Here is a 12,307-nt window from a genome sequence, read left to right as displayed (position 1 = left end):
AGCAGTCATCAAAGCAAAAGGAAGCTACTTTGAAGAACCTAGAATATAAGACATATTTTCAGTTGTTTCACACTTTTTTGTTAAGTATATAATTCCACATGTGTTAATTCATAGTTTTGATGCCTTCAGTGTGAATGTACAATTTTCATAGTCACGAAAATACAGAAAAATCTTTAAATGAGAAGGTGTGTCCAAACTTTTGGTCTGTACTGTATATATATATGTTGGGTGTGGGGGGAGCGGTAGAGGAGCGGGGCACAGGAGGCAGCAGCCGTCCGCTGCAGCCTACACTGTCCCCGCTGCTAAAGAAAATGAATATTCACTGCTCCCCACGCCCATGAGGTGTGGGGAGCACTGAATATTCATGCTCCTTAATAGCGGCACACAGTGTAGCCGCAGCGCGGCTCCTGCTGTTGCCGGAATCGCCTGCGCCCGCTGTTAGAGGGCATGAATATTCAACTTCTCTCCACGCCCATGGACGTGGGGAGGGGGTGAATATTCATGCCCTTTAATAAGCGGGCACAGGCGATTCCGGCAACAGCAGGAGCCGCGCTGCGGCTACGCTGTGTGAAGGCTATGAAGGAGCATGAAGTCACTGCTCCCCGCGCACACAGTCCTGGCGTGGGGAGCAGTGACTTCTGGCAGCTCATTTCACCTTGTGAGCCGCGCATGGCAGTGACGTCATGCGAGGCTCACATGGAGAGATCAGTGTGGGCAGACAGGACGCAGCGCTGGAGGAGAGAAGAAAGGTGAGTAGGAGTGTTTATTTTTTTTTTATGTGCAGCATGATGTGGATTAGGGGGACCATGCATACCAGGTTAAGGATGAGGGGGCCATACATACCAGGGTAAGGATGAGGGGGCCATACATACCAGGGTATGGATGAGGGGGCCATACTTACCAGGTTAACGCTGAGGGGGGCCATACATACCAGGTTAACGCTGAGGGGGGCCATACATACCAGGATAACGCTGAGGGGGGCCATACATACCAGGATAACGCTGAGGGGGGCATACATACCAGGATAACGTTGAGGGGAGCATACATAACAGGATAACGCTGAGGGGGGCCATACATACCAGGATAACGCTGAGGGGGGCATACATACCAGGATAACGCTGAGGGGGGCATACATAACAGGATAAAGATGAGGGGGCCATATATACCAGGATAACGCTGAGGGGGGCATACATAACAGGATAAAGATGAGGGGTGCCATGCATACCAGGATAGGGATTAGGGGTTCCATGCATACCAGGATAGGGATTAGGGGTGCCATGCATGCCAGGATAGGGATTAGGGGTGCCATGCATACCAGGATGGGGATTGCTGTGCCATGCATACCAGGATGGGGATTGCTGTGCCATGCATACCAGGATGGGGATTAGGGGAGTCATGCTTACCAGGATAGGGATTAGTGGTGCCATGCACCCCAGGATAGGGATTAGGGGTGCCATGCATACCAGGACAGGGATGAGGGGTGCCATGCATACCAGGACAGGGATGAGGGGTGCCATGCATACCAGGATGGAGGGATGCCAGGCATACCAGGATGGGGATGGGGACCACGTATAAAAGGAAGGGGGGGGCATATATACCAGGATGGGGGATATTGTCAGAATTGGGGGACATTACCCCTATACCAGTGTCAGCAGAAGACCCCCTCCCCCTTAAAAGTGCATCATGAACACATTTCTTTTATTTTCCTCCTCTAAAATCTAGGTGCATCTTATGGTCCGGTGCATCTAATAGTCCGAAAAATACGGTACATATTTGCCAAAAACACAGTCTCTCCTAACTGTCTGGGAAAGGTTTTGTCTCAAAACTCAAACATGGTGCACCACACATAGTACCCATATAACAAGGGGTAGATATAGGTTTTGTCGAAGTATATTGCCGTTTTGCTCACTATGGTTTGTTTTGCTGGGGAGTACACGCTATCAAAATTATTAAACCCATAATTCAACATGGCGTACATGTCCATCGTCTGCAGTGGCTACTTGGTACAGTCACATACATATACAGTACTCTGCAAACGTTTTAGGCAGGCATGGAAAAATACTTTAAAAATAGAAGTGTTAGTAGTTTATTTCTATCATTAACAAAATGGCAAGTGAATAAACAAAAGTGAAATCTAAATCAAACCAATATTTGGTGTGACCTTAGCCCTCAAAACAGCATTAATTGTTCTACATACATTTGCACAAAATCAGGTGTATGAATAACCAATTATTCGAAACAATGATAATGATCATCATTTTCATATGTAGGTTGAAATATGGTAATTAACTGAAACAGAGTGGGAGGCTTAAAGCTGGATGACCAACAGTCAAACTCTGCTATAAATGTGAAGTTGTGGAAGACAGTTTCAGGACTGAGCAGCACAGCAAGACACAGGGTAGTTATACTACATCACTGAGGTCTCTCCAAGGAAAAGATTTCAAAGCAGACTGGGGTTTCAAGATGTGCTGTTCAATCTCTTTTGAAGAAGCACCAAGAAATGGGCAATACTGAGAAAAGGAGAAGCAGTGGTCGGTCGAGAAAACTTCCAAGGAAAGTGAAGCAGATGAAAAACACATCATGCTTACTTGCCTTTGAAATCAGCAGATGTCCAGCAGTGACATCAGCTCAAACAAGCAGCAACCAGTGGGACCCAGCTATACCCATCTACTGTTCAGAGGAGTCTGCCCAGAAGTGGTCTTCATATAATAACTGTGGCCAAAAAGCCAACATGGAAACAAGATATAGCAACTCAATTATACACAAAAACATAGGAACTGGTCTGCAAAAAAAAAAATGCCGGAAGATGCTCTAGAATGATCATTCAAAATGTTAACCAGAACAAAAAGCCCTCTGCTCTCCGAAGGTATGGTGGATGTTGCTTGCGAGTTTTGTGCTGCATTTCAGCAAATGGAGTTGGGGATTTGGTGACGGTTCTAATGTCCTCAATGCTGAAAAATAGAGGCATAAACTTATCAATTATGAAATACCATCACAGGGCGTCTGATTGGCTCAAAATGTATTCTGCATCAGGACAACGACCCCAAACAAACAGCCAATGTCATTAAGAACGTTCTTCTGTGTAAAGAAAAACAAGGAGTCCTGGAAGTGGTGACATGGCCGACACAGAAACCTGGTCTCATCATCAAGTCTGTCTCAGATTAAACGAAGAAGCAAGCCTACATCCACAGAAGATTTGGGGTTACTTCTCCAAGATGATTTGAACCACATCCCTGCTAAGTTACATAAAAAAAATGTGCAAGTGTACCTACAAAAATGTATGTGGCTTTGAAATGGCTGGTCACACCAAATATCGATTTAATTTCACGTTTATTCATACACTTTCTAGTTTACTAATTGTTAAAATAAACTAATAACACTTCTTACTTTGCGTTATTTTATCCACCCTGACCTCAAACTTTTGCACAGTACTGTATTTCATTATGAGCAGTGACCGTGCAATTGCCGCAGGATCACGGCGGTAAATTACTCTAGTCCAAACCATTTAACACCCTAGATGACACAATCAATACTGACTGTAGCATTCCAGTGGTCTGACAAGAGACGGAGGCTTCCTTTGTAACCCATTTTCCTGAAATGGTACCAATGAAAATTATATCTTATCCCACAAAAAACAGTTCTCATATAGCTACATCAACAGAAGAAAAAAAAAGACACCGGTATATTTTGATATTTGCTCCAAAATGGCGCTACTATAAAATACAACTCATCCCACAAAAAAGAGGATTTTTGGTACTCACCGTAAAATTCTTTTCTCGGAGCCTTCATTGGGGGACACAAGAAACCATGGGTGTATGCTGCTGCTACTAGGAGGCTGACACTAGGCAGAAAAAAAGGCTAACTCCTCCCCAGCAGGCTACACCCACACTGGGAGTGAACTAACCAGTTTGTGAGAAAGCAGTAGGAAAGGAGATATAAAAGATTACCCTAAGATGAACCAAAAATGGCACAAATAAGGGTGGGTGCTGTGTCCCCCAATGAAGGCTCCGAGAAAAGAATTTTACGGTGAGTACCAAAAATCCTCTTTTCTCTATCGCTTCATTGGGGGACACAGGAAACCATGGGACGTCCTAAAGCAGTCCCTAGGACGGGAAGAGGCAAGTACTCAAAAGGTAAGGTCGGTCCACTACTGCCTGAGGGACCTTCCAATACCGATTGGCGTTGCTGAGGCCGAGTGGAGATACCGTGTAGTACAAGGAGAATGTGTGGACCGAAGACCAGGAAGGACGAACAGTCCATGGAGCGATAGGAACATTCTGAATAAACTGGCAGTGTCCCCCGTTCAGGGGAGAAACTGTGGAAGAAAAAACAGAACAATGAGTACAGATCGAAGCACCAGACTGTCTAATTTAGCGCTCCACCCTGTATGTAAGTCACGGCTAGAACAGATGAGACGGGCTCTAAACCTAAGTGAGTCGGAAAAAGGGAAAGGTCCCGGACTTCCTGCGACCCTGAAAGGGGGGCACCAGAAGGCAGCTCCCCGGCCAGGGAACAAGTGTCCCAGAACACTTCCACTTCCGACAGGCGCAGGGCTCAGGCTAGACGGGAGGATAGCCCCTCCCATACAGGGAAAACTTCGCTCAGGGGGGAAGAATAAGGACCAATCTGGGGAAGGGCCCCCCTGTTCCATGTGTTACACTGTCACCCAAATTTACTCAACATGCTTATGTGGAGATGAGAGAAGAAGGCGAAAAAAAAGAGGACAGGAAGATGGACACCAAAAAGTCCAACCCTCCAAGGGAAGGATCGAGAACTCTTACCGTGAAAGTAAAGACTATGGCGCCAACGGAGGGAGGATTCCACCCACGGTAGGATTAATCATGATGACACATGTCATGCAGGAGTAACGACCGCCCATCTGAAGGGAATGCTCTGAGGAGAACCTTAGCTGTCTCTGGAAACGACCCACTGGTTCGTGTTACGCTGGACAGGACCGGTTTGAATAGCGGCCATCATATCCTGCTAGGCGGAAGTTCTCTTCGTCGAAACAGAAGGTACGGCAAGAGACATGGCATTAATGAGGTCCTAGTCAGGTAGACGGCAGACTGATTCAGGTTGTGGAATCAGGTGTTTCATCATAAGGCGTCTGGAGACCGATAGTCCATCTTGATTCTAGACAAATGGCAATCCCGAAAGGAAGGAAGAAAAGAAGAGTACCTGCATGCAGAATCCTGAATCCAAAGATGAGTCTTCCGAGATAAGCTCCGTTACCAACCGTTCATCCTGCAAATGTTGGGTGCTGCCAAAAACTGTCCCTGGAAGTGGAAACTTCTGACTGGACACATGTTAAGCCGGATAGTGGCGGCTTGAGGGAAGGCTTCCATGTCCTGAAAGTCGGAAGTTCTCTTGTCGAAAGAGAAAATTAAGCAAGAGACACGACATTACTGAGGTACCTGACCGGTAGGAGGTAATCAAGTGCTTCGTCTCAAGGCGTCTAGAGACCCTAGGTCTGTTTCTGTCCTCGAAAGTGACGGAAGAAAAGGCGAGTACCTGTATGCGGAACAGTCTCCCTAGAGGAGCGCCACAAACAGCCGATTATCCAACTGATGAAAGGCGTTGACGACAACTGTAGGGAAAAAGAAAACAGGAGCAACAACTCGTTTATAGGCATCAGACCGGTAGGTCCCACGGAGCCTGGGTGAACCGGGGCGGTCAGGAAGAGCAGGACGAGAAAAATCTGTTTTCGTGACGAACTAAGACCTGCTCCCTAGTATGAACAGAGCCTGAACCAGCATCTGGTCTGTAATACCATGTCTGTAATTTGTTGAAGACTTGAAGAGGTCTGCTCCTGAGGAAACAAAAAGGTGAGTGTTGACAAACTGGCAGGCTGTGGATAGTGGATCGAATACTACAGGGTTAGCAGCAAACTGATAAAAAACACTGTAGCTGCTAATAAGGGGGGGTAGTAGGTCTGAACTGCTAGGGATAATGGACAGAGAGCCCAGATATAGATAAGTGCCTGGAGCACTACATGGAATTATGCCGTTGAAAATAGACAGCTGTATAGCTGTGTCCATAGATGTTAGTGGGTCTGACCAACTGCAGAGGGTACCCGACCGTTGATGCATAAGGAACCTCTGAAACTGAGATAATGGAGGTTGTTGCATGTATGTTCTTAAATAGCAGTGGCGAGGTAACACTCTGTTACTGACCCGCCTTAGTCCGAAAGGACCGTTGGCAGGATAGGCAACCACATAGATCTGATGCCATTAGGAAGTGGGCAGGAGTTGGCAGTGGCTTGCCTGGGTAGACATGCCATAGATATGGTCGTGGAGCGGGTGGAACACCAGGTATGTTCCCTAAAGGAAGCTCTACTGGTGTGGACATGGAGGATGGAGTGTTCTGACGAACTGTAAGAGTGGCAAAGTATCGAACAGTCAAGGTATGGGCAACTACTCCGTTATAAAAATGATAACTCTGGAGACACCTCGGTTCTGACTTACTATCAATAGTAGGAACAGTGTGAGGGCACAACCTTGGTGAATTGAGGACCTGTCCGTAGGGAGAGGCATAAAACAACTCCTGTGTGTACCATAAACAAGGTAACCCTGCTATAGGCAAGGCACCCTGCAGGTACCAGAATGGTAATTGACCAGAAACCGTAGGCTGCAGAAGAATTCAGAACGGTAACTGCTCTGAACACCATTTCCTGAGTATACCTCATTCGCAGGGCACTCAATAAGATCTCTTCGTGATTGGAGGTGAGAGACACTCTCGAGAAGAGATTGGTCTTTGTGGAAGAGATTCGTCGTCCTTGGCCCAGGCCTGCTTGACCGCTGATACCGGGCTGTTCATCATGTCTTGTGACCTGGAGGGACCGGTTGGAGTCTAGATCGGAATCCGACTCGGGTAGCAGGGTGGAGAGGTCCAACTTTAAAACTATCTCTGGGAAAGAGAAGCGAGACATGGGAGTAGTCCTAGATTATGTAGGAACAAGGGGAGTCCAGAAGTAAGGCTGGAGGGCACCCGCTCCCTGGAACTCTGCGCGATCTGCTGTAAAAGCAAGCATCTGATACATCTTGGGAATAATCAGAGCAGCTGAGGCGGATGGCTTGTTAGGCAGTCGCAAAGGGACCTCTACCAAAGGTTAGTGAGGTCGGTTACCGGATGCAATCAGGCAGCAACCATCGGAATACCGCTTTCGATCCTGGTGGCGGGGAGCTCCGGAGAGAACTGTGTGCTTGGGGTTGTTGCGGTCGATGCACGGAGATTCCTGCTGACCTATGGATATTGGTACCCTAATACCAAAAGGCTATGTGCCCACGCAGCGTTTTTCAAGTGGATATGCTGCGGAATTTCCGCAGCGTAAACGCTTGTGAAACGCTATGTTATCCGCCCCCCATGCTCCCCAATGTGATTACACAAGTTCAATGCCCATGCTGCGGATTATTAAGCAGCGCTTTTGCTGCGGGGAAAAATAGGCAGCATGTTCATTAATTTTGCGTTTCCGCAAGCGGAATTGCCTTTACAGTGCAATAAAAAAAGCAAGGCAATTCCGCATGTGGAAATCGCACGATAAACACGTGCGGAATTCCGCATGCGTTTATCCGGGAGAGGACATGCAGAAATGAAGCAGAAAATTTCTGCTTCATTTCCGCAGCGTGGGCACATAGCCTTAGTCTTAGCATGGTCTGTCCCACAATCTGTACAGTTTTGGGATGTCCCATGAAATGTCCCACAAACGCTATGGTTTTGGAAAGAAATGTTCCACAAACGCTATGGGGTTTTGGAAAGAAATGTTCCACAAACGCTATGGTTTTGGAAGGAAATGTCCCATAAACGCTATGGTTTTGGAATGAAATCGTCCCACAAATGCTATGGTTTTGGAATGAAATCGTCCCACAAACGCTATGGTTTTGGAATGAAATCGTCCCACAAACGCTATGGTTTTGGAATGAAATCGTCCCACAAACGCTATGGTTTTGGAATGAAATCGTCCCACAAACGCTATGGTTTTGGAATGAAATCGTCCCACAAACGCTATGGTTTTGGAATGAAATCGTCCCACAAACGCTATGGTTTTGGAATGAAATCGTCCCACAAACGCTATGGTTTTGGAATGAAATCGTCCCACAAACGCTATGGTTTTCGAATGAAATCGTCCCACAAACGCTATGGTTTTCGAATGAAATCGTCCCACAAACGCTATGGTTTTCGAATGAAATCGTCCAACAAACGCTATGGTTTTCGAATGAAATGCCCAACAAACTCTATGGTTGTGGAATGAAATGCCCAACAAACTCTATGGTTGTGGAATGAAATGCCCAACAAACTCTATGGTTGTGGAATGAAATGCCCAACAAACTCTATGGTTGTGGAATGAAATGCCCAACAAACTCTATGGTTTTCGAATGAAATGTCCCATAAACTATTTGGAAGTTTAGGAAAAAAAGGGGGACTGGGCCAGAGGGGCCGACGGCCGGGACAGGTCATGCCTTATACTATGTGGGGGACCCCGGTGTTGATTTCCCGTGGGCTAACGGTTGAAGCAGTGCCAGGAGCCGAGGCTGAAGAGGCAAGGAGCCATTGTGACAGAGGCCGCGGCTGGGAGACGGAGGGCGTGGCTGTAGCTGTGCTGGAGCCCGCGGCTGGTACTGCGACGGGGAACACGATTGGTGCTGCGATGGAGGCTGCTGCTGGCGCTGCGACGGAGGCCGCAGCTGGTGCCTGCGGCTGCCGCTGGCACGGTGAGGGGGCTGCGGCAGTCGCTGAGTGGGACGCGACTAGCGCCATGATGTAAGCCGCAGCTGGCGCCGGCGGCTGCTGCTGGCGCGGCGAGGGGGCTGCGGCAGTCGCTGAGGGGGACGTGGCTAGCGCCATGATATAGGCCGCAGCTGTCGAGGAAACGCGGCAGGGCTAGCGCTGTGACGGGCCGCGGTAGGCGACGAGATGGAGGTGGCGGCTGGCGCTGTGACGGAAGCCGTAGGTGGCGAGGAGGCGCGGGCAGCGCTTGGCGGTGTGGCGCGGGCAGCGTCTGTAGCTGTGAACCCGGCTGCGGCAGGAGCCGGCGGGAGAGGGAGGGGATGGAGTCGAAAAAGGGCGCACAGAGAGCCCACGCTGAGGAAAAGAAAAAACAGCAGGGATTGGATAGAAAAAAGGGGTTAGGAAGAGTCCGTAGCACTGAGGGGCTAATGGTGCGGTGTGGGGGCGTGTGAATGGAACTAGGCCGAAGCCAGGGCCTAAATTTTTAAAGAGGGCTGGCAATGAGGAAAGTCACTGTTCTCTGATGGGACCTGAACCCACAATTCTGAGTCCAGAAACCAGTGCACTAACCATTGAGGTATCAACCCAGTTAGACCGGGAACAGTTTCCAGCTGGCTGTCCTGTGGAGCTCCCACCACCTGAAGAAAGGACTGTAGAAAGGAGGGTACCTGTTTTCTGGAGAGGTCCCGACTCCTTCTTTACAGTCCTGAAGACGGCATCAGGAGACCCCCGGTTGAGGGGGGGGGGGGGGTCGCTGGAATAGGAACATCTTCCTTCCCGCACTGCCGCAGTCCCCGGCGGTGCAAAAGACTGTCGACCCTGGGTGAGGGGAGGATCACTGACTAGTGATCACCGTCTTTCTCCCGGCCCGCTCCGAGGAGGGGGCTGGGGAAAGGCAGGACTATCCGCCACAAGTCACCACAAAACGGTTCGGAAGAGTTAGGGGGAAAAAAAAGGGTCCTGCCTGTTAGGCAAGAGAGTGGACGATGTGGGCGACACCACATTGTTCTCTCTGTCCCAAAAGGTGGGAAATCAGGGTGAGCTGTTACACCCTGTTGCCCGAAGTCACAAGCTGTATCTGAAAAAGAAAGGAAAAACATTAATAAAACACAACAAGCTGGTAGAGACGGGTCTGAACGCAGACCCATGTCTTGCCTCCTTGGACACTAAGCAAAAACTGGTTAGTTCACTCCCAGTGTGGGTGTAGCCTGCTGGGGAGGAGTTAGCCTTTTTTTCTGCCTAGTGTCAGCCTCCTAGTGGTAGCAGCATACACCCATGGTTTCCTGTGTCCCCCAATGAAGAGATAGAGAAAACAAGCCCTCATATAGTTATTTGTTGTAAAAGTAAAATATTAGACCTCACGGAATGCAAAAAAAATACCAGAATGCGGGGCTTATAATCTAAATAACCATCCATAACAAATAATAGTGCTACTCTTCTAGACTACAGCAGGAAATCCTTATTATTATTATTCACAAAGCAGAGTTGGGACTGGCAGCTATTTGTGGAAAATATACCAGCCAAAATGACTGCCAACACATCAAAAAGTAGATTGGCACTCACCACATATGATAAATTAGCGGTTTATTTTCTTTGCATAGTCGAGAGGTATACAAAAATGTACAATATAAAGCAAGTAAGTCAGTACCTTATGGCCATTTCATGGACAGAGTGCTTTCTCAAGGTACAAGTCAATTGACATCTAACATCTCACCAAAAACTGAAGGCATCACTGTAGACTGATCTATTAATTGCACAAGAAACTCATAGGGATACGGCATTTGTTGTGGAAATTGAGATTCTAAGAGAGTGGTTCTATCCACCATTGGCTTAACATGCCATCCCATAGACTGACAATCCAATTATGGCAATACTGGGACTTTAAAAGAGGTTGTCCACTACTTTATCACTGATGACCAATCCTTAGGAAAGGTTATCAATTGCTGACTTGTCAGAGTCCGACACCCAGCATCTCCGCCAATCAGTTGTTCTCAGTGGCGGCAGCGGCCACCAACCGGAAATGCTTAATTACGGAGCTGCTGAGTCTTCAATAGGATAAAGTATTGGACAACCTTCTTAAAGATAGATTTCAGGAAGTTGCTGAGTCAGTTTATCCAGATGACCTCTAAAGCTCTCAGTCAATAGCAGTCCTTACTGGCAGAGAAGAAATTAATTTTATTAGCAAGTAAAGGGAGCATAGACCAGTATTAGCATCACATTGCCCTTGCAACAAACTAACAGGGCAAAGTCAATAAGAGATGCGCTGTTAAAAGGATTCCCACTGCTTCTGAGCAGACCTTTAAAGCAGGAGCTGAAAGCACAAATGATAGCAGTATTCAAAGAGATTGATCTATGGATTAAGTATTTCCCATGCTAGGAAAGTAGAATTGTGCACGCATACCTGCTCAGTGTTGGGCTGATCTCTCTGTAATTAAATGGGCAGATAATAGGACAATGAGTGTTACAAGTCTAAATCAGTAATGCTACAGTTCTTACATTAGAAATAGAATTTCCAGCTATAGTATAGTATCACTTTTTATGTTAAAGGGGTTGTCCAGTGATGAGAAGTTATCACCCATCCACAGGATAAGTGATAACCTATAGATCGGTTGGGGTCCGACTGCTGGAATCCTCACTAATTGGGAGAAAGAGGCACTTATATCCCATTGTTCCTATTTAGAATGAACGGGCAGAGTGCATGCACTGCTGCTGCTCCAATCCACTGCGGAACGCTGCGTTCGGCTTTTCCGACAGTCCCATAGAGGTAATTCACTAAGACTGACATCAAATCCAAACATATTACAGACAAAAAAGGCCATACATATATTGGTATTGGGCCCAGTTATTAGTAGCTGTGGCCTTTTTTTCCCTAGAGCTGTGGTCAGGCATGCACACAGTCATGCCACTCTAAGGCTATGTTACCACACGTTGTGTTTTTCAGCGTATTTTGCTGCAGATTTTTATGCAACTTTTCAGCTGCCTTTTGCAGTACCAGCAAAGTCTCTGAGAAACCAGAATTCTCGGTTCCCACATCTTGTGTTTTTTTTGCTGCGTATTTTGTGCCTTGGTTGTGTTCTTGGAAAATTGAGCACATCACTTCTTTCAGCGTTTTTTCACCCATAGGAAAAAATGGGTGATGGAAAAAAAAAAGCGGAAAAAACGCATCAAAAAAACGCAGATAAATTTTTTCAGCGTTTTTGATGGCAAAATAGAATGGGGTTCTTTTTTTTTTCTTCACAGAACTTTGTATACATGCATAAATAGAGACAGAAGGACAGTGAAAAAATATGCTGAAAAAAACAAAGCAAGACCTGGAGATTTGACGCAGCTGATATCCTGCCAGAGATCAGTTTTGCTGCAGATTTCTGACTGAAAAAAAACACAACATGTGGGAACATAGCCTAAATGGGGATAAAATGCACAGTTCTGCTGATCAGCCAAAGTCCCAGTGGTTGGACACCTCTTGAGCTATAAGTTATCTTCTAAGCTGTGGACTGGAGATCTGTTATCTTCACAGGACAACCCCTTTAAATTTCATACTGTTACTAGCTCTCTTGGCTGGTGATTATCATTTTTAAGTAAA

The 12,307-nt window shown here is 47.0% G+C and overlaps 1 protein-coding gene across 4 annotated transcripts in view; it reads right to left on the bottom strand.

The window, feature by feature from the left end:
• ACACB (acetyl-CoA carboxylase beta) overlaps positions 1-12,307 on the bottom strand; it is a 162,948-nt gene that overhangs the window by 40,861 nt on the left and 109,780 nt on the right. For 3 of the 4 annotated variants that reach the window (XM_073672534.1, XM_073672557.1, XM_073672548.1), the window contains one exon: positions 11,126-11,149. The exons of the other annotated variant lie outside the window; for it this stretch is intronic. In XM_073672534.1, coding sequence (XP_073528635.1) covers positions 11,126-11,149 — 24 coding nt within the window. The remainder of the gene's footprint in view (positions 1-11,125; positions 11,150-12,307) is intronic. 4 annotated transcript variants of the gene reach the window in all.

This window comes from Phyllobates terribilis, unplaced genomic scaffold (assembly GCF_046119375.1).
Source record: "Phyllobates terribilis strain yellow unplaced genomic scaffold, ASM4611937v1 Scaffold_1__5_contigs__length_1240528914, whole genome shotgun sequence".
Taxonomy (NCBI): Eukaryota; Metazoa; Chordata; class Amphibia; order Anura; family Dendrobatidae; genus Phyllobates; species Phyllobates terribilis.
Note: the sequence above shows the minus strand (reverse complement) of the source record. Positions and strands in the feature narration are given on the sequence as shown.